Source organism: Bombus fervidus, chromosome 11, assembly GCF_041682495.2.
Source record: "Bombus fervidus isolate BK054 chromosome 11, iyBomFerv1, whole genome shotgun sequence".
Classification (NCBI taxonomy): Eukaryota; Metazoa; Arthropoda; class Insecta; order Hymenoptera; family Apidae; genus Bombus; species Bombus fervidus.
Genome location: NC_091527.1, coordinates 5,012,610 through 5,033,645, shown reverse-complemented (window position 1 = coordinate 5,033,645; position 21,036 = coordinate 5,012,610). Strand labels below are relative to the sequence as shown.

The 21,036-nt window shown below is 38.1% G+C and overlaps 1 protein-coding gene and 1 long non-coding RNA gene across 4 annotated transcripts in view; one reads left to right on the top strand and one right to left on the bottom strand.

Annotated features, from left to right (window-relative positions):
• Positions 1 to 45: 45 nt before the first annotated feature.
• Positions 46 to 21,036, bottom strand: part of Kay (transcription factor kayak) — a 35,455-nt gene continuing 14,464 nt past the window's right edge. For 2 of the 3 annotated variants that reach the window (XM_072013274.1, XM_072013273.1), the window contains exons 2-3: positions 2,598 to 3,038; positions 46 to 2,009 (exon numbers count right to left, since the gene is read on the bottom strand). In XM_072013274.1, the coding sequence (XP_071869375.1) occupies positions 1,413 to 2,009; positions 2,598 to 3,038 (1,038 nt within the window). In that variant the 3' untranslated portion in view covers positions 46 to 1,412. Of the gene's footprint in view, positions 2,010 to 2,597; positions 3,039 to 10,368; positions 10,855 to 21,036 lie in introns of those variants that run through there. The other variant, XM_072013275.1, reaches the window with a different exon arrangement.
• LOC139992445 (uncharacterized) lies at positions 3,536 to 7,501 on the top strand. The gene is made up of 3 exons (XR_011801111.1): positions 3,536 to 3,833; positions 3,923 to 3,999; positions 6,060 to 7,501. It is a non-coding gene; the product is annotated as an uncharacterized lncRNA (long non-coding RNA).

Genomic DNA, 21,036 nt, shown 5'->3' with positions numbered 1-21,036 from the left:
AGACTTCTACGTTTAAAGTGAAGTAAACAGTACGATACACAAAAATTAAAACACATTGTTATTATTCTTGGACAAAATTACATATTCGATTGTTCCTTTATTCGTTCGCTCTAATCAAAATATATTGCAGCATTTACTGGTGATGCGTTACAATCCTTCTTTTCTTATTTACGATCATCTATCGCGGCCGCCGATCACGTGGCTGAAATCGAGCAGCTCGTAAAACGATTTCTTTCTCTAAGAATACATATATACACATGCGTAGTTATATATAACAAAAAAAAAAAAAAAAAAAAAAAGGGGGAAAGAAAATAATAAAGAATAAAGTAATAGAAAGAAAAAAGTCTTATCGAAATAACACCGGCCAGCCTCGTAAACAGCAGCCGCGCATAAATATATTAATATTGCTTAAAGATCATGCAAAAATGTCATACATAGTAAAATATATGTATGTATATATATTATATGTATGGAGGGATTACATTTATAGGGTGAGAGACTTGCAAACACGTCAGTTGCACATAAAAATGTTCCATTAATACGCGTAACCGCAATACGGTCCTTATTTATCGGTAATACGAGGCACATAACATTCACCAAATTTTCAATAAAAAATATATACGTGTATGCGTATACACACATACATTATTTCGTCATCGCACCGCTAGTTCGTTAACCTTGAATTGTGCTATATACACATGATGTGAAAAATCATGAGCGCAATTAAAGATGGCCATCGTATACGCGTCCTCCTTAATCTACTTAATGGTTTTGAGCGCTAAAATCGAACGTTTTAAATTCCTAAACAACGCTATACCTCTTCGGTCGATGTTACGTAATTGGTAAAAAATAAATTTTTCGTCGGATTACGACGAAAATATCTTACAAAGAAAAAAAGAAAAAAACAGAAAAAGGAATTGTTGCAGTATTACGATGCATGGTTTGCATAATTCTAATTCGTCTGTGTAAAAACGTTCGCAAAAGTTAAATACAATTACGTATAATATATTATATTATATATCACTAGACACACTCGCGTGTCAATCATAATTCATTGAATGATGCAAAAAGATACTTTCCTTCTTCTTCCAAAAGTTCACGCGGTTTATGCGTTCTTAAAGTGCTACTAACAAGGAAATCTCATTTTTTCCTCCTTTCTTTTTTATTCTTTTAACTTTTTATGAGCCTCAAAGACAATTTTACCAAAGTTCTTACAGAGATGGAAATGTGTTCGACAAGCTTACTTTACGATGCGTGAATCCATAACAGAAACGCAAATACTGAATTTCACGATGTGCGGTTCTAGCAGAAAATCTTCTTCGTATAAAAGTTACTAGAATCTCACATCAACTCATAACATCATCTCATTCGGGATCATCCTCGTTCGATCCGTAATCGAGGTCGTCTTGGCGTCACAAACTCACTAGCTTCGGCGGATTTGCATCCGGAGAGCTGAGGTCGACGGCGGACAGATTGTTTCTTTGCTGCGTAGAGCAAGAAGGTATCAATGGTGTTGAAACTGGAGTAAGGCCGGTCCCGCCTTCCATCAACGACTCGAAATTAAACGCTATGCCGCTAGTTGGTGTAGTAATTGGCATCCCCGCTACGTCCAACGATGGTTTCATGAACGATGGTGTTTCGACTGTCTTAAATGTAAGCGTGTTCGGCCTTTCTTTTGGTTCGCTGAAAATCGACAGGGAATTTGGTCGATTGTTATTGTCGAAGCCAACCGGCAGAGAGTTTGGTCTATTCGGTCTCGTTGCGATGTTCACCGACTCGCGTTTCGTGCTTTCAGCTGCGGCGGCTGCAGCTGCAGCCGCAGCGGCGAATTGGTCCTCCGTCGGAAGCTCTGGCTTTATCACGGGTTTCACATCCGGAGGTGATGCTGAACGAAGTCGACAGACCGCTCTGTGAGCTTCTAGAATGAATTCCAATTCATCCTTCGCCTGCTGCAACTGCTGAATCTCTTCTTGCAAGCTTTGTTTCTTCTGCTCCAAACCCTCAGTCTCCTGTCAAATGAATTCATCATGTTTTATTCGTGTTTCATTTTTTCAACTTAATATTTGAATTACATTAGCACATACAGTGTATATTATAGTCTATCTTGCACATATGAACTTTTATTTCAAGCCACTGATACTTCCAATCCATGTAAAACAAGTGACAATGTATGTCACATGTACATATCTTGAATTAAGAATTGCACAAAAACAGTGCAGCAGTCAATAAATTAATATTCTTTTTTTCCACGTTAGAATATTTCTTTCTTTCATTAGGAAATCTAATTACAGAAAAAACAGCAATTGTAATTTCGCAAATATGGAATGGGATGATATGATAACCTTGCTGTTCTCTTCCCTTCCTCGTATTTGCATCTAGTCAGATAGCTTCTAAAGATATCTATCTATCTTGAAATATATATTCTTTATTCATGAAACTTACACACAAAAGGCAGTAAGATTACTATCTTTGAATTCAATACTGAAATCAATTACTTATAAAGTATCTATATTTTAACAATATCTATTGAGATATAACATCTATTTCAGAGGGGAACAGCAGGATTAAATTCAGAACAGATTTTATCAATTACATACTTCTAACAGGGCATTGGTATGATCCATCCTCCGCTTGCGACATCTAGCTGCTGCCATCTTATTTCTTTCTCTGCGGATCTGTCTTCGTTCCTCCTCCTCAGGGGTCATCCCGATCGTTCTGGTAGGCCTTCTGCCACCCATATTGCGTCTGGTTGGCTGTTGTGGCTGTGTTTGTTGACTGTCCACGAGGGTGGTATTGGCGGCCACAGGGGCGGCAACGGTGGTGGTAACAACGTGATGCGCCGCCGTGTTTTGCGTTTGTGCCGGCGTCGGTTGCGAAGGTTCCACCAACGGTGGCACGAATCCTGCTTCGCGACTGTGCGACGCTGACTCGCTGGTCAGCTCTAGAAATGTTTGCTCGATGCTCCGAAGCGTCGTTGGCGTCAACGTCGGCGTCGTCCGCGTCGGCACTCCACTGTGTAGTCCGTCCAGAGATACAAGCTGCAACAATAAAAGATTTCACCACATTAATTCGATGTTACATGATTATTATTTTAATTTAAAGTACATACTTTTCAAATATTTTCTCAATGGATAAAACAGTACAACGATTTCTTTCTAGCTGTATTTTTATTCAATTATTAAAGAGAATACATGATTTACACCTTAGTTAGAAGCTAGATTAAAAAGTATTTTAAACTTTCGTTATTATTACGACGTTTGAGTTATCCTCAGTATATTTCAATATTTGTTGCACCAAAAATAGCACTACATTTGCTTAAACCGCAGAAAAATATGCTTATTAAGTACAGTTTAAACACTATTCCTCGTTATTGTGTAGAATCAACATAAAACGTGTAAAAATAACGACTAATGTAATATATTGGTTTTCAGTGACGGCAATGATAGCACACGTATACACACATATATACATACACGAGTTTAGGTGAGAGACGAGCGACTGGTGCGCAACTCGATGACCATGCAACACAGAGCATAAAACGCGAGTTTGCCAGGTGCGGATAGATAACAAAACAGTTAGGAAACCGATGTTTTTCGTCTGCGGAACGCGATTGCCTTTCAAACGAATTGCGCGTTAGATCACCGCTCGTTTATTGCTCGGCGAGATATAAAAGAAGTTCGTCGGTCATATTATCGACGAAGTGCTGTTAGGCAATGAAACCGATTCCAATAACCGCTTTCGTTCCATGGAAAAAGAGGGCGTTGCGCAATAACCGTAAGAAGAAAAAGGGAGAAGAAAAAATACGGGGAGAACGAAAGAACGGTAACGGAAAGGTACGCGATATGTACTTCCATCAACGTTATCATTTCTCGCTTTTCGCTTTGATATCGCGAACCAACGTTAATGCAACGAGATGTTTCAGATAAAAATATCCGTGATCCAATAGTCGATAAGCTATCGGCGCGAACTAGATCGCATCTGGGGGCTGCTCGTTTCAAGGTACGCAAGTACACATGTTTATCGTTCGGTATCATCATCGCTAAAATTACAACGAATTATCGCGACGTTCCTAATAATTATCCACCACGATCGGTCTCCTCCCTTCTCTGTAATCTTCGATCTTGAATTCTATTTACATGTTCCGATCTTGGTTACCTTGCGTTCGAAAATAGCAGTGGCGGGCCTTTTAAAAGTTACATCGATTTAATGGCCTTACGTGATAGTCAACCGTAATTTTAATACGACTCTCGTAACATACGATATTAACAATAGGTGATGTTAATCTCTCGGCATTAAGTATGAACACGTGCACAGAATACGTTATGAATATGTGTATGTGTGTGGTATAGTATCGTCTGGGGGGTACTATCGTCGAGAACGCGCCACCTGTCGTGTCGTCTGTTCTTCCGTCCACGCGATGAAATCGAAACCATCGATTTAGCTATCGAAAAACCAATTGGTTTATTCCGCGACACGAACCAAAACAGTCGCTCGCGGAAACAATTGGTCGACTGGATGGATTTCATCGACGTTATAAAAGTGTGTATGTCTCCAACTACGGATGATATTAATGACTTGGCTCGAATCGCAGCTCACGTAGCGACAACCTCGCGTTCGCCATCGCGTCGACCAATCGGCAGACGGGGACACGCGCGCGACGTATTATACCCGACGCACACGTTTCCCAGAAAGCACAAAAGGACGCAGGAAGGAGAAGAATCGCGACCTTCAGTCTCATAAGGAGACGAGAGACAACGACACCAAACAGCCGAGGTCTATCATTTCTAAAATTACGAGCCGTACTGATCGTTAACGAAGGCCGATTCGGGATAGATAGCGCACGTCAAAAGAATTGAATGTTCCCCAGAGTTCAAGCATCATTGCACAGGAATTGCACATCGAGATTCTTCAAATGGAAAGATCGTGATAGATCATCGATGACATCTCGCTTCTAATCTCGTAATTAACTCAACGTCGCGTTTCTCCATGTTTTATCTCTTTTTTCTTTTTTTTTTTTTCTTCTTCTCGCTAGGTAAAGCAAAAAGAAGTTCACTGAACTTTAAAAACAGGTTATAAAAGTTCAAGTTACAACGGTGTCATCTTTTACGTGACATTACTAACGTAATACGTTTCTATGTTAATTTCCACAGTTGAACAACCTTTTGGCGTTAATAGAAATAAGAACCAAGATCACTAACCTTGCACCTATCTATATAGCTTTCGAAATGTATATGTATTCTAAATTGTGTGCTATTGTCTATCATTTTATTAGCACTTGTCAAAATGCAAATATGCTTTGTGAATCATATTTGAAGAAGCTGGCTTAGAACTCCTCCACTTTGGTCTGAAAATTTATTATACATGTATTTATAACATGATTACGATTTATAATCGCGGGGCTACCACGCTGCCGCGTGTGTCATCGCTAAAATTACTTAGCATACCAACGGGTAGCGACTTTAACAGAAGAGTAATCAACCACCCACAAGATTCACCCACCTATCCGCTCCCTGTTCGCGCGTAAACTTGTGGAATGCTCGGAGCGATAAACTTAGGCGTTACAAAATCGTTTTCGCGCGTCACACTGTTCTGGAATTTCAGTTTTCAGATACTATCCCTTTATATATCTACGAAAACCACGTTTTTTCATAGATTTTAAAACCATTCTTTTATTCACAAATTGGATAATCTTCTAAATTTCTTCTTTAAATATTCTTCCGTTATTTTATGTATAAAAAGTTAGGTTAGACGGGGTTAATTCATCGTCTCGACCTTCGTACGAGTTTGTAATTTGTTGTAAGCTGTGGCTGTTGCGTGCATGCGCATAAATCACACGATATATACACTTGGAAGCTGTCACGTATGTATACGTACTCTGTATGATTTCTCGATTTGGCACGATCTGAAATTTACAGCCCTGACCATTTCGAAAAAAAGCAGTTCCGTTATAAACTGTAGTTATTGAAAGCTTGGTAAATTTAGAGGGATTTACCAGCGTGAAAATTTATCAGTCGTTATTTACTTCTTATAAGCTATAACTGTAATTTTTTCTTTATCAGATTGAAAAAAAGAGACAAAGGTGTGGCCCTTATCGTGTCACACTTACCCTTTAATGGAAAGGAAAAGAAACCGATATACTCGATTTCGTTTATCTAGGAAACACAAAAAGCGACATCCATTTGTTTGCACTGAAGGATTATCGAATTTACCATCTTGAGTTGACTTGTATTTATCCATTGCGAAAGCGATAAAATGATTCTACAATTCTTGTTGCATTTAATTCTTACTACTTAATCATCAATTACTTATAAAAATATTAAACATTTATGAAAATTTTGTATGACAAGATACAAGTATCATGATCACATTGATAAAGTTTGAAACAAATATGAAAATGTATATAGAAGTTACAAAATATTTGTTGTACACATACACTTATGAAATTATTTAAGCAATCAATTGTCCATTACTGAGTCCACCTTTAGCGTTAATTATATGATAACTTACTACCGGAAAATCAATTCTCATGCCATTAAATATAGAATTTTGATGGAACAAAAAGAAATGTCTGAGGATATTAAAAAAAAAATATATATATAAATTTGAAAGGTTGAAATTCAACGAGTGAATGAAGGTTAATAAAAGGAAATGCTCGCGCTATCAGTTTTTTTAGCGGTCACGAGACTGCGATTATTACCACGGCCACGGCACATTCGTTAACCGACGGGCCGTTCACCTTACCGTGCATCGTCAGTTTGAATATGTCAGACGATATGTGGCGCTGGTGGATGAACTCTGTATCATTTTGTCAGACGTGTCTGTGCAGGTTCAAGTCAACGGCTGCCCAAAGATCGCGTCACGACATGCTTTTGATCGACACACCGTCCATCATACTCGTGTTTATTCTACCCAAATATATCTATCATAAGATGATAATAATTCATACTAGTATTAAAATAAATCCAAAAAGAGAAGAAAGATAAATAAAGAAGTTTTTAAGAAAATTTATATAAATGTCAAACGTTTTTTTTATTAATCATTTTTTTTTTTAGGTTAGAACAAAATTATATAAAACTATGAGAGTCCTAAGAATCGTATTTTTCATGTGGTAGTTATAGTTACTGGAATATATTGTCCCGCATTAACATGTTGCAACGGCAAAATGCATACATATATGCATTGTTTCTAGAAATAGCTGTCTACTCTCGATTCTAGTATCTACCGCATCGTGCATCGTTAATCCAATCGCGATGAGAGGTATGCAGAAACATTGATCGCTGCGGTACGTGTTTTTTTCCGCAAGGCAACAAATATTGTAATAAATCAGGCTTTCCACTTTTTTACTACTGACTAGACGTTTATGGTAAATAGATAGATATTTGCTTCGCAAATTATCATCGTGTAACTACATCATAGATAGGCTTACCATACTGACAACTAATATTCACTAATATTCAAAAAGCATACATATATATTTAACTTTGCTGCGTTCTTTTGCTTACCTACAATTCAATTGTATCCACTTGAGTAATGATAAAAAATATTACATATATGAATAAAATATGAAAGAATGATTATCGTGTTCTTTTTAAAGTATTATAAATCTTTATTGTTTGTTAAGATGAGAGGAAAACTGAAACATAAAAATTCGGGAATCGCATTAGAGTTAATATGAACACAATATCTACGGAGTAAGAAATGTTTTACAAGACAATACACAATTATTGACATGCATCTCTACGAGAACAGCATTTCAATTATCGCCGAGAGATTGCGATTTTGAAATCAATCAAGCAGCAAGGTCATGCAAACGCAGCAGACGATAACAAAAAATCAAGATAGTAGAGAAGCGGATATAATGGTCGGCAAATGTCAACCCCAATGACACCCTCGTAACGAAATACACAGAAATATTTGACGCAGATGCGCAATGTGGTTTTTTTTCGATGTCGCCGTTGGTATGCAGCACGTCTTCCGTTTTGTGATGCAGTTGCTCTCTCTCTCTCTCTCTCTCTCTCTCCCTCTCCCTCTCTCTCTCCCTCTCTCTCTCTCTCTCTCCTCCGTTGTGCTCGACACCAAAGACAAGAGAGAAAAGGAGAGAAAGAGAGAGAAGGAGATAGAGAGAGAAAGAGAACTCGCAACGAACACAGTGCGCTCGCGCGCGCGACATAACGTATCCGAGCAACACACACGACCGCTCTTTCTATAAATAGATGCGTTTGCTGTTTTAATCTGCCCTGGGCCCGCGTTACGAGCGGACAAAGGGCGATATCAGCAACCAGAAAATCATTGCGAAACGTACCGCAGTCAGATATTGGCGCAACATTTTCTTAGACAAGGAAAGGATAGTAAAATAGAGAAAAGATTAATTAGAAAGAGATAGATGATGAATCAGTGAACCATCACGGCCCTCCAGGCATTGCACATGCGCATCGTAACTTTACACCGCGGAAAATAGATTGAAAAAAATTCACTTTGAATATAAGGGAGCGATACAATAATTGTAATTGGATATATCAATCATTTAGTGAGGTAATGCGTAAGACTCGTATAAATATAACATTGTTGAAACATATAAAGTAACTAACATATTGTGTTGTTAAAATATGATAATTATACCATTCGAATAATATGTACATTACAGAAAATATATAAAAATTATTTACTATAATAAATTATTTTAGAAGTCTACTACAGATACAAGGAAATTTTCATGACTTAAAAAAATAATTTATCATAATATAGATATATTATACTTCATAGTTATAGATACTTCAGTTTCGTCAAACTTCAGAAAAATTAATAAAGTGGCAAAAAATTGTCAAATACGATTTGATAAAACCAGTATTGTTCAGTGTTCGAATGGTATATGAGAGAACTATGAATATCGCGAAACGTATCTGACGATAGTGTGTGTACGATATTGGTTAAGTTTTTTACAAGACAGAATATTCGCGCCACGTCTTGAGCATCGAGGTTACTTTTTTCAATCGGCTGTTTTTCTCAAAGGCACGTGGTATAGTTTCAGCGGTTTTTACGGATACGTAAAAATATTCATTCCGCGGTTTCATGCGCAACCTGACCATTCGTTTACGATCTGTTTGTTTCATCGAAGCCGGTGGAACTTCCAATCGTTATTGCACAATGTTGCACAATCCCTGCTCGTCCACATACGTTAACAGGCGGCTCGATAGTGTGGCATTCGCGTGTCGAATAGACTTTCTCCTTCAAGTTCATCCGTCGCGACCGCCATGTTGGTTCTTTTTTCGCGCATCTCTCCTTCCTTTCCCGCGTTCGTGTTCGCGTCAGAATCGCGTTCGTGCTCGCGTCAAAACCGCGCGCGCGTGCCTCGAAAGGAACGCGATGAAATGTGGATACGTTATTCCTCGCCAATTTACAATTCTTTCCAAATTCGAGTCGACTTCAGTTGGCTCGTTCGACTCGAACCGTGCACCACAACGTGAATGAAACACTATTTCGGAGGCCTGCCAAGTGGTGTGTTTATTTTAGACGGTCGCTTTCGAAGCCCCTCGAGGTCCTTTAGACATTAGACTGTTTTCTTCAAACAGAATGCTACTTTGTGAGAAGGAACAATGTAATCGAACGTGATCTATCTGACGATAGGCAGTAGACACGTCATCCTCTAGTAGATCCGTTCAAAAGCGTATTTACCATCTTTTAAGCGATTTTCTAAATTTAGGCTCGCTGCTTTCACACGCGGCCTGACCGTTCGTGAATTAAACAGACCCTTTTTTCTCTCTATGCGGTTAAATACACGCGCTCCTCTTATCGCGACAAGTTTCTAAACAACAAGACAACTCGTATGGTTTTAAGTCTGTCACGATATATGACTTAACTAAGTACACGATTTTAATGTTTCTAGATTTTTGTCAAGCTTCCTACTTAGAGGACATGTGGACCCGAACGCGGTAGCGACTGTTTAATGCCTGGATCTATTTGCTGGTGTAAGGTAGAAGATACAGCTTTAATCGAGTATCCGTCTCTTTCAAAATAAATCTAGCAGCTGCTTCAATAAGTCTTGCTTAATGACACCGTCATTTGTTTGGTCGTAAACAAAAACAACATATACTTGACAGCGCTAGATAGGTTATGTGTCTCTATGTTAAGTTATGTGTTTGTTAGGTTATGTGTTTATGTTAGGTTATGTGTCTATGTTAGGTTATGCGTCTATGTTAGGTTATGGTTAGAACTACACTAATCACTGCAAATCCTATATCTTAGACATTGTTACTAGTTTTTCGATGAAAAAGAGTTTGCTCCCAAAACATTGAGAATAATTTTTCGTCGTATAGTGTAAAAGAATAAGTGGACGATTTTGTAAAAATCTGCAACATGTATGGAGATTACCTGCTGATAAAGCAGTTCCTGCGCGAGGATATTAGCTATGTCGACTGGATCCATGGCGGTGGCTGCCATAGTTCGTGGTATCGGTTAATTCGTTTAGTTATTCGTTTCGTCGTCGATAGAAATAAATAAATAAAATTAATAAAAAATCACGTGAGAGGAGAAGGAAAGGGAGACGTTTTTATAGGAAATATAGGAAACGGGGTCGAAAGGAACGGGTACGAGCGAACTCGTTTTCGTGGAGGGTTAACGAAAAAAAATCTAGGGGCTTAATGTAAGAAAAAAGTAATTTCAGTCGATCGTTCGTTCGTGAGAGATCGTTTGGACGTCGGTGTGCGCCTCCCCTCCCTCAATTTCTTTCTCCCTCTATTCTGTTTTACACTCTCGATTCTCCTCCCTCGTACACGCTCTTCTTCTCACTTCTCGAAAGAGTTCGTCACCACTGCGTCCTCCACCGACGCCTCTCTTACACTGAGCCTGCCGATGCCGGTCTGCTCTTCGTGGCCATACGCGACGAGGAAACCTAATCTAAAAATAACCTTCGAATTTCGAGTATGTGCGCATGACAGAAAGAGACGACGAGAAAGAAAGAGCCAGAAGAGAAAAAGGTGGGAGAGATTTCCGCGCCCTTCTTTAAATTTGCAACATGCTATTGAAGAGCTTTCTCGTTATTTCCCGTATGTAGCTAAACAAAAATAATTTTTCAAAAATTCGGAACGGATTAAATTAGGTTATTTTATAGATAATTTAATGAAACTATTTTCTAAGAACTTTTTTACAAACTAATTTTCAGCCAAGACTATCAGAACTAAATGATTCGGTCGATATTGGAGTTGCCTATCAAGCTAGAGACCCGGGTTCAAATCCCCGTCGTTGGATTTTAATTTTTCCCTTTAAATATCATATTTATGTCCATAGCGTTTTATGACTCGTGAAAGTGTTCGAAGGCAAGACTTTGGTAGTTAATGCAAGTGTGTAGCCAAAGTTTATGACCGAAGAGATAAGAAAGGGGTGCCTTTACGACTTTCTCCATTGTTCCCCGCTCGCCAACAGTGACATTCTTTCGGAATCGCGTAATGGTCCGAAGTTTCCAACTTAACGCTCCTACCGATTTATCTGTAGCCACCGCGTTCCAAAAGATTTATACTAATGCGACGAAATCTTTACTAACTGCGAAAATATCAAGTATCGGCACACGCTATCTTTGAAATCGCTAATGGTCTAAGAAATTTGCATATTCGTTCTAAAAATACAAATGTTCGAATTAACTTTATTTTATGAATAAAATATCATTAGTAACATACATATAGAATTAGGGTAAAATATACTGATATATTACTGATATATAAAATTAAAATAAGGTATAATCAGTAATATAAAATTTTATTCCTTTGATACGTTACTAGGTTTGAAGTTAGTTAATGACGTTACCAACAGACAAGTTAATACTCATGAGCACGAAACAAATTGAAAACAGCCGTAACACCAAATACCAGCTGATACTTGAGAGCTTATTCGCAGTAGAGCAGTGGTTTTTCCCAGCGTCTCCGAAATTCCCAATTGCGCGTCCGCCTGGAGGATCTTAATTAACCCGAGTTCTAAGTTTAAACACCTGTGGAGCGTCGTTTGTCGTCGACGCCGGCCTCCCCGCGATTCGTCGTCTTGGAAAGGGGCCAAGAGGTCTCTTCGTAGAACTCTCGACCTAACCGAGAAACATTCCGATCCCGAAAACTTCACGAAAATTTCGTACCAGTTGTTTCATCGAACTAATCGATTCCTCGACTTCATAATGTAATCTCTGTTAAGTAAGATTTCCCGGAATGAGCTTTTTACTCGTTATATTGGAATTGGTTGGATGCGATAGTGAAACGCATGTTTGGACGATATTATCGTTTATCGCGCGAATCGTTTCCAGGATGTGGCTTCCTTCGTGCATCGCTTCGTTAAAGATGCGTACGCAGCGCAACCATAGCCGTAGCTTTTTCCTTTAGTTCTGAAAATATGTTTATGCACATGGTCACCTGACAAGCGTCTGGAACTATATCAACGACGATTACCACGACGATTGAAATGTCGAAATGTGAATGTATTCATCATTTCCGTCGTGTTATTGGTGGTATTTTTCTGTGACGTTGGTGAAAATATGACGATTAGCAGTTACTGTTTACGACAAAGCAAGTCGATTGGTTATTTAAAAGGAGTATTTTAACGCGTTTGTCGTGACCACGCGAGGAGGAGAAGAGAGATGACGATAATTAGAATACGCTACCCGCTACGCGGTAGCGGAAAACCTGTTCTCTTTTGCGTCATTCGGAAATAAACGTGTCCCAACCAGTCACGAAGTGGCTCGTGAACACGAGATGGACATTCAAAACCAGCTTATCTCCGCGACTTGATACGAAAACATGTGTGCCAGCCAGATTTCAATAAACAATCTCCGGTGTTTTATCAGCCAGTAGTGCTCGGAATTTTTAAACACAAAACACCATGCAACACTGCCCGTAGTATCTTATTATGTTACCCATAAATAGAGATCATCGTGCAACGAAAACATTTCTCCTAGTTGACTCTTCAAAAGTCGCATTAAAAACACCAGCTTAAAAATATTTATCTTTTGATCTATGAAAATAAATATTCCCAAATAATTGTATGACTTGAAAAATGGTAATAGATTTTTGTCGAGATGAATAAAATTTTTGCAGAAATAAACATTTCCGCGAAATACACTGAGCTCTTCGTTATAACCTATTATCCATATTAATCTAACTATAGCAACCCTCCCCGGATACCTCGATGCCTTCCCTTCCGCCCACGCGTCAATTTCAAATTCCAGGAACTGCCAGCATATTACCCGGCCCTGATAAGAACACGGAGGGCGTCCAATTAACAGGAAACTAGCGGATCTGAACCGTTCGACTGTTCGCCGGAACGACAAATTTGCATCGAACGTTCCGTGAGATCGCCTACCTCATTTCAAAACAATTTTACATTAACTAGATGTTTCATCTAGTCAAACTAGACGCGGAACAAATAGGAAACGATTTGATTTTGCGTAAGAAGATCGTGGTCAAAGATTGACTAATCAAAGGTCCATTTGCATCGATTATTACCGACTGACGATACCTTTTCTCAAATGGATATTTTTGATTTACGTAATAACATAGAGATGTATTGTAAGATCGGTACAAGGTAAACGTAGCGTGTGCCTGAGCGATCTCTGGTATCTATTCTGAATTCTATTTCGCTTTTTTGTTTCCACGATCAGATGCTGCAGGCCCGTTTACATTGGCTAATTATGCGACGATGAGACCGAAACACTCTCGCACGTGGCGTCTCAAAACAAAATGAACACGGTGTACAAACGGTCGGGACATAACGGGCGGAGCAACGATTTTTCCACGAAAACCTTTCTGCGGAGGGCATTGAAATGTCAGGCCAAGATCATCGGAGCGCTCAACTCGGCTCCGTGGGCGACTCAAGGACGCGTTCTCGGCCAAACAAATTGCGACGGCGATTCTTCTACGATTGAACAATGTAGTTATCGTTATTTTTTTCCCGGCTAATTACAGGTTTCGGCGGAAGAACGATTTCTCCGCATTACGTTTGCTAGTAACGCAATCTAACGATAATTTGTTTAATCTCGTAGTTTCTCTCTATTATTCTGTATGCTATCTGGTAGACGACCAATGAGCGATAAGCACCAACAATACGAAACGGCGCAGATAGAATAAAATACGCGATAGTTCGTATACAACGATACGGATGCAATTATCTAGCTTAATCGAACGTGTAAATAACATTTGTTACATATATGGTTGAGAATGCGTTCCAATTTCTAATCATGTTTTAATTCTCCTTCGATGGACCAATTGTTACGTGTTTCGCATAATCTATCGTTCGTTATTGCTATGTTCCCGGCGTATGTGCACGGACATGTTTCTTTTTTTTCTCTCGTTCTGCGTGGCCGTTACGCGACGGTTGCTATTACGTGGTAAATAATAACGCAATTACGTCGTTGGTACGCGGACCGAGAGGCGTTATCGTGGTACGAAACGAAAAAAAGGCATGGCAGAGTACTGCACGACATGGACACGCGGCCTTGGATAACAAAGGAAATCGTTTTTACTTTTCGAGTCCTTTCTAAATGTTAAAAAAAAAAAAGAAAAGAAAAAAACACATTACAACACGTTCGATTTAAAAGACTCCAATTGTTTAAACTGAATTTAAATTTGAAAGTACGAATTCGAAATGAAATTCAAGTTTTAAAATTCAGATTCATATTTGAATTTAGGAATTCAAGCGTGAGTTCAAATTCCAAAATTCAATTGCAAGTTCAAATTTAGATTCGAATCTAAATTTAACTGGAATTAAAACGTTGTTGATTCACTTATGTAATGCAAAATATGCAAAACTCGTTTTCAACAAAAAGTTTCTCGTTTCACGTTCTCATATAAGGAAACGATACATGAAAAGAGGTTAGAAGAATAATTCCGCGTAGAGGTTAGGAAACTCTTTGCTCTGGGTACTCGTCTGGAATCACAATCTCCTTTATTCCAATGCTCTTCGGAAACAGAAAACTTAATAGCGGAATAATTTTCTAATCATTTATTCCGTTTGCCTCGCTGTTTTTCATCTACGAGCTCGATAGGGAAACAATAGCAATACTATGCGCAAATTACACGGAATTTTAAAACCAGAAGTTATCTACATACGAATATGCAAAATATAACTTACAAATGTAAGTTTTCCGCTATTGAAACGTAATTTCCATGAATTAACTAGAACAATCCATTTATCCTGTTTCTATTCTCATTATAAAAATTATAATACACGAGTTTTTTTACACACACACACGCGCGCGCACGCACGCACACGCACGCACGCACTAACAAATAAATAAAATTTAAGCAGAAAAAATCTCAAAGGAGCATCATCTTGTTTTATACGACTACATAAATATATGCGTGGCCTAATCAGTGCCCTGAACCCGAACTACATGCATATTATATCCAATTAGTAGCGCAAGAATAACGCAATTACAGATATCAACTTGATCTGTTAACCGAGTCGCTCTTTAATCAGAAGTTTCTATAATCACGAAATTAGAAGTACGCGAAGACAAATCAATTGCAATTGGGTCGATTTTAATGCAAATAAATGTATGATATGATACATTATTAACAAAAATAGATCGTTAAAAATCCTTACATAAACACAATATTATACCCAGGAGATTATCAATAACCAGTTATGTTTTTCCTAGTTAACAGATTAAAAATTAGATAAAAATTTTCCGTGACGAATAGAACGAGTGGTCGAAGCGTTTAAATTTAACCGAGGCTAATGAAAAGCTCGTGAAAAATCGGACCGTTTGCAGTGAGGAATATATCTCTCCCCCGACAATCCGACACATATAGAAACGTTAGAGGAAGCGGACGCTAAAAAGCGCGATCCGGCGCAAACATCGATGCACCGTCAGCTCTGGACAAAGAACAAAGAATGTAAACACGATAACACGCGGCGATCGACTGCGCGCTCACAACTTTCCCCGTTTGTTACGTTTTTTTACCGTTGTGTGCTATACCATGTAAGTTACATAACGAACAAGTTCATTTTCTATGCTGTAGACCGTAGACACTCGTTGGTTCCTATCGAAAAGATAGAGAAATAGAATAGTCATTTTTATAGTGTTACTCGATCGCATAAATATTTGTAAAACATTATAACAAATTCTATACAAATTTTCAAACGACTCGCGCATTTATCTTGGTATTTGTATATTATCGATAAGATCTTAAAATGTTAATACTTGTGATATATTTAGTTGACATATAACGTATCGCATATAAGATAATATAATATATTAGTACTTTTTAGTAACTTATGTTGCAAATTATTTTACTGATAGAATACAACAATATTATAGAAAATAGAACATAGGATTTATTACAATATATGTACATAGTTTACCGTGTTATGAAATCATATGTCGGTTAATTATTATATGAATATGATTCCATAGAATATCAAGATACGCTATCTATAGTAAAATAGCGAAAATAAAATCGCGTGAGACCGTTAAAACGACGTTTACGCGTTATTCGGTAATTACGAAAGGGAAACACGTACGGTATTTCCGGGAACATTATCGACTTGGGACGTCAAGGTTTCGAGTTCGAGTCCCGACTACTAGCCGATTCGTGAAAGCTTACTTATATGTACGTGGGAAGAGGCACGTGCACGAAGCCAACTGTGACGAGTCTAAAGTGCATCGAGCGAAAGAAAACAAAAAGCACAGACACCGGCTATCAGCCAGGAAACAAGATAACGATGCTATTAGAAAAGAAAATATCCAGCTACCATCCTTTGTTCGATGTCCATAAATACTTCGAATCCACGATCGGGTCTGCGGTTCTTTTTCTTTCGCTTTTTGTCACTTAGCCTCGAGCTCTTATCGCGGAATTCATAATCGTTCCTTGCGTGCATCAACAATAACGTAACGTTATGGCTGTCACGCTTACAGGACACGCTTAAAAAGTTGACCACTGGTAAACGCACCAAAAATGGCAATGGATTTTTAAAAGCGTGAACTCACCTCGAATCCTCGGCTCCTCGCGACCTCGTGCCTGTTCACGAAATCTATATCGACTATGCGTACTAAAATAACACAGTCGATGTACAGAAACAATTTCTCGTTTATAGACAGAACAACGTCGATTATTTTGTGAAATCGATTTCGATCTGAACTCTTGAATTCAAAGAATCGTTACGAGACCAAGGGAATGCCAGCGTTCATTGAAATCGTCGAGAGAAAAAAAAAGATAACGAGGAAAAAGAGAGACGTACGAAACCTCGCTGAACAACCGCGCGCAACGGCAGTCGTAATGACACTGACAGTGCTTCTACTGCTTCTGTCATCGCGCTATCACCACATGGTCGCCCGATCGGGCTCGGCCTCGCAGCTTCGGCTATCTTCGGATATGCTCGACTCTTTTCTCGAGAGGATACGCCAGTAACACAAGTGCACGTGAAACATCCGAAGGAGAGATGAGAGAATCCTCGTGGATAAAAACACAGAAAAAGAGACTACAGCCACACGAGGGAAGAGGTTGCATTAGCCGGGATAAGAGATGACTTCATTCCGGCCACCGAAACGCGATCGAGAAATGGTTCTCTCTCAAACACGAGGAGAAATCGCAGAAATCTTTCAATCACGCTAAGCCATCGTGTTTCAAGGTTTTTTTTTGGGGAGAGGGGGAATTTCGGGGAAGTGTAGCCGTTCAGGAATACTTGGCATTTCCGAGTACCTCACGAGAGTAAAGTTTCAGCGCGACAGCTAGAGTTCGATTGTCAGAATCGTATCTTGCGTAACACAGGTTTCTCTGTTGTAATATTAAAATATATATGTATATCTATGTATATAATTATCATAAATCGAATAAAATTGAGACCAATAGATAAAAAATAGATATATGTAATAATATATTGTATAATATTTATGCGACAGGACTAAAACGTTTTAGACGTATTAAACATCAAAGTATATTAACCATATCGCAAGAGACATATCAACAACGCTCGTCGTTATCGAAAGCGGAAATCTCGGGATTTTTCCGAGTGGCATAAAAGGAACGCGAATGGCTATCGCTTTCAAGTCACGTGGCCCCTTTCATCATGCTAGGAAAAGACTCGATCGATCGACATCGATAGACTACGCGAACGATCCACGGGATTTACATAAATGCATCAAGTACATACACGCATGTATTAACAGCGTCCGCAGACATCTGATTACTAAATAGGCGCCGACTGCGTATGAGTCACGAGGATTCGATAGCACAAGTCACAGAATCATCGTACCAGGAAAATCGAAATCGAGCACGTGTCGTTGCGTCATACTCGAGGACCTCTTCCGGTTCGAAACGCGACTTCTACGAATTATTCCATGAATATAGAACATCGCCGGCTCGATTTTTATCGCTCCTGAGACCGTTATTTTTCGTCGATACTTTCCATCGCCTTGAAAGTCCCGCTCGAAAGACACGTGACGCGATCGCATTCCAAGAAGTTTTACCGAAACAGAAATATCATTTTTCTTCCTCGTACCTATATAGTTGTGCAAGTAAACGTTTTCACTAAACTTCACTAGGGTATATTAAATATACTAGAATTGTGTTTAACTTCGTGTTCTACATGAGAAAAAGGGGATTATTCATTTCCAAGATCGGTTTCTTAAGTCGGTTATCTTGTTGGTGGAAGCCTGTGGATGGCTTCCGTATGGTAAACCGTTCCTGTGGTAGATTTGCCTCTAAGGAATCAGTGGTGTTTTCATAAAAGACTGTGACGATAGCGACCAAAATGTTAATATATTATGAAATGGAATATAACTAAAATTATATAAAGTTATATATAATTTAATTAAAAGGATATAATTAAAATTACATATAATTTAATTAAAATTATATAATTAAAATATATTAACTCATGTTGTCAGCGTTGCTTTAGTTTAATATTTGATAATTATGAAAGAATTTCAAGAATTTATATAATATTCTGTTTCGTCGCTATTTTTTCCATAGACCCATTTATCACACACCCAAATTTAATACATCTAAATCACTACAATTTTGTAAAGTTTAATGAAATTGAAGTATTCGTTACATTCTGATAAACTGTTTTCTTTTCGATCACACAGAAGTTTATATCTGAAATTTACATAACAAACATTGTGTAGACTATAATTTTTTACAAGAAATAAGTTAAATCTAATTGTTCTATCTTTTCTGTATTCCACAGTACGAAGGCGATAAAATTCGAATAATTTTCTGTTCTAAAATCGACGCTTAAGGTACAACGATGTAATGATCTAATGTACTCGACTCAATTAATATCCCAATGATCCATAAAATTTGCTAACTTTTCATCAAGCGTATGCAGATAGGTGCACACGTAGAAAAATGTAAAATGCGAAAGCCAAGCCATAAAGCTGCATACTCTTCTTTCACATCTCATTTAAGTCCGGCCCGACATAGCCAGTCTCTCTTCAGACAGCATCTAGGGCTCTTAATTGAAGTCTGGCCTTTCCTGAGTCTCGATTAACGATTACCATTGAGAACAGTGCTTCGTTGTTGGTCGCACGCCGCCTTTTCCACGAGTAACGCGCACCCTTTACAATCGTTTCTCAAACAAACACGCTTGAATCTACGTTTGAAACAATTCATTATGCGAGAACACACGAAGGGACTTAGAATTATATTTCTTAGGTTCTTTCGTTATAACGGGGAGATATTATAGAGATTTATAGAATTACGTTTCCTAGGTGTTTCAGTTGGGATTACATTAGAAATGTATAGAATCATATTTTCTATAAATACTTCGTTAGAATTATATTACAGATTTATAGAATTGTATTTTCTAAATTCTTTGGCTGGAATTATATTAGAATTATATTCTTACAAAACAACTGTGTCTAGCGAATAGAACATTTCTATTATTAAAAGAGCCTGGTAAATCGAAAGCCCGAATAATCGACGTTTTACCGTATCCAGAATACGAAGAATCCACGCGACGTTCCTTCCGCATGCCCTTGACAAACACCATGTATCACATTCGTTATACGGCACAAAGTACTTGGACTGGTCTGTCAGTAGTCGATAAAACGACGTAGATAAGAACAAAGTGCTCTGACTGACTGTTTTTAGCATCGCACTCCGGACAAAGCCGAAGAATGAGAAGCAAGAAGCGATGCGATGGTGGTCCCTCAAGAGCGTGCTTTACGTTCAGAGGTGAACGACACGACGGAGAACGGGCTTTCCCGGGGTAATTTTGGAAATTCCCTGCACGTCACGGCCCTGTCCTTATTCGTGTTCGCGTTCACATGATATCGTACTAGTTTATCGCGGTAATGAGAATCGCTTTTACGGATGTGCTTCATATAGCTCAGTTCTATCGTTAATAAAGTTGCTATAAAACGTTCTTTTCGTGTGTTTCGTCTTTCTGTATTTCGATTGTAAAACTGGATGATAAGAAAGGTTACATTATGGAAAAATCAAAACGATAGATCTTTAACCTCTTAAGAGAGACCATTAAATTATAGAAAAACGCGTCGAAACGGAACATCTGTATATAGATATTCAATTTTTTTTTAGTCATACTGCGTATTATTTTGTAAAATTACTTTGTGAAACTATATCGAAATATAATTTTTGAGGAAAGATACTTTTATCTTTTCACGATTACCAAAATTGTACCTCCGGAAGTGGGCCGTGTGCTTTTAGAAGATATGCTTACTATGGAACATAACCTCAAAATTCTAACTCGTGGTTTTGTACTTATAACTGGACATTACATATACAAAATCTTAAAAAGCTATGTAGTACTGTACGAGTGAAACTTTATATTATCATTTAACAAATATGGATAAATAATACTACAAAGGCATTACTCGAGAAGTTAAAATTCTTCTGAAAAAAAAAAAGATCTTTTTGTCATACAAAATTATTTATTGTCGACCTTTTATAAATTTCTTTAATTAAATATTAATTCTTTTTCCTAAATCTTTAACAGTAGATAACATTAATAACAGTACAATATGGAACGATTTGTCACGAGATAAACGCATCTAAAAGGATTAAGCCCCATTCTCAATGTGTAAATGTTAATGTCGTCTTT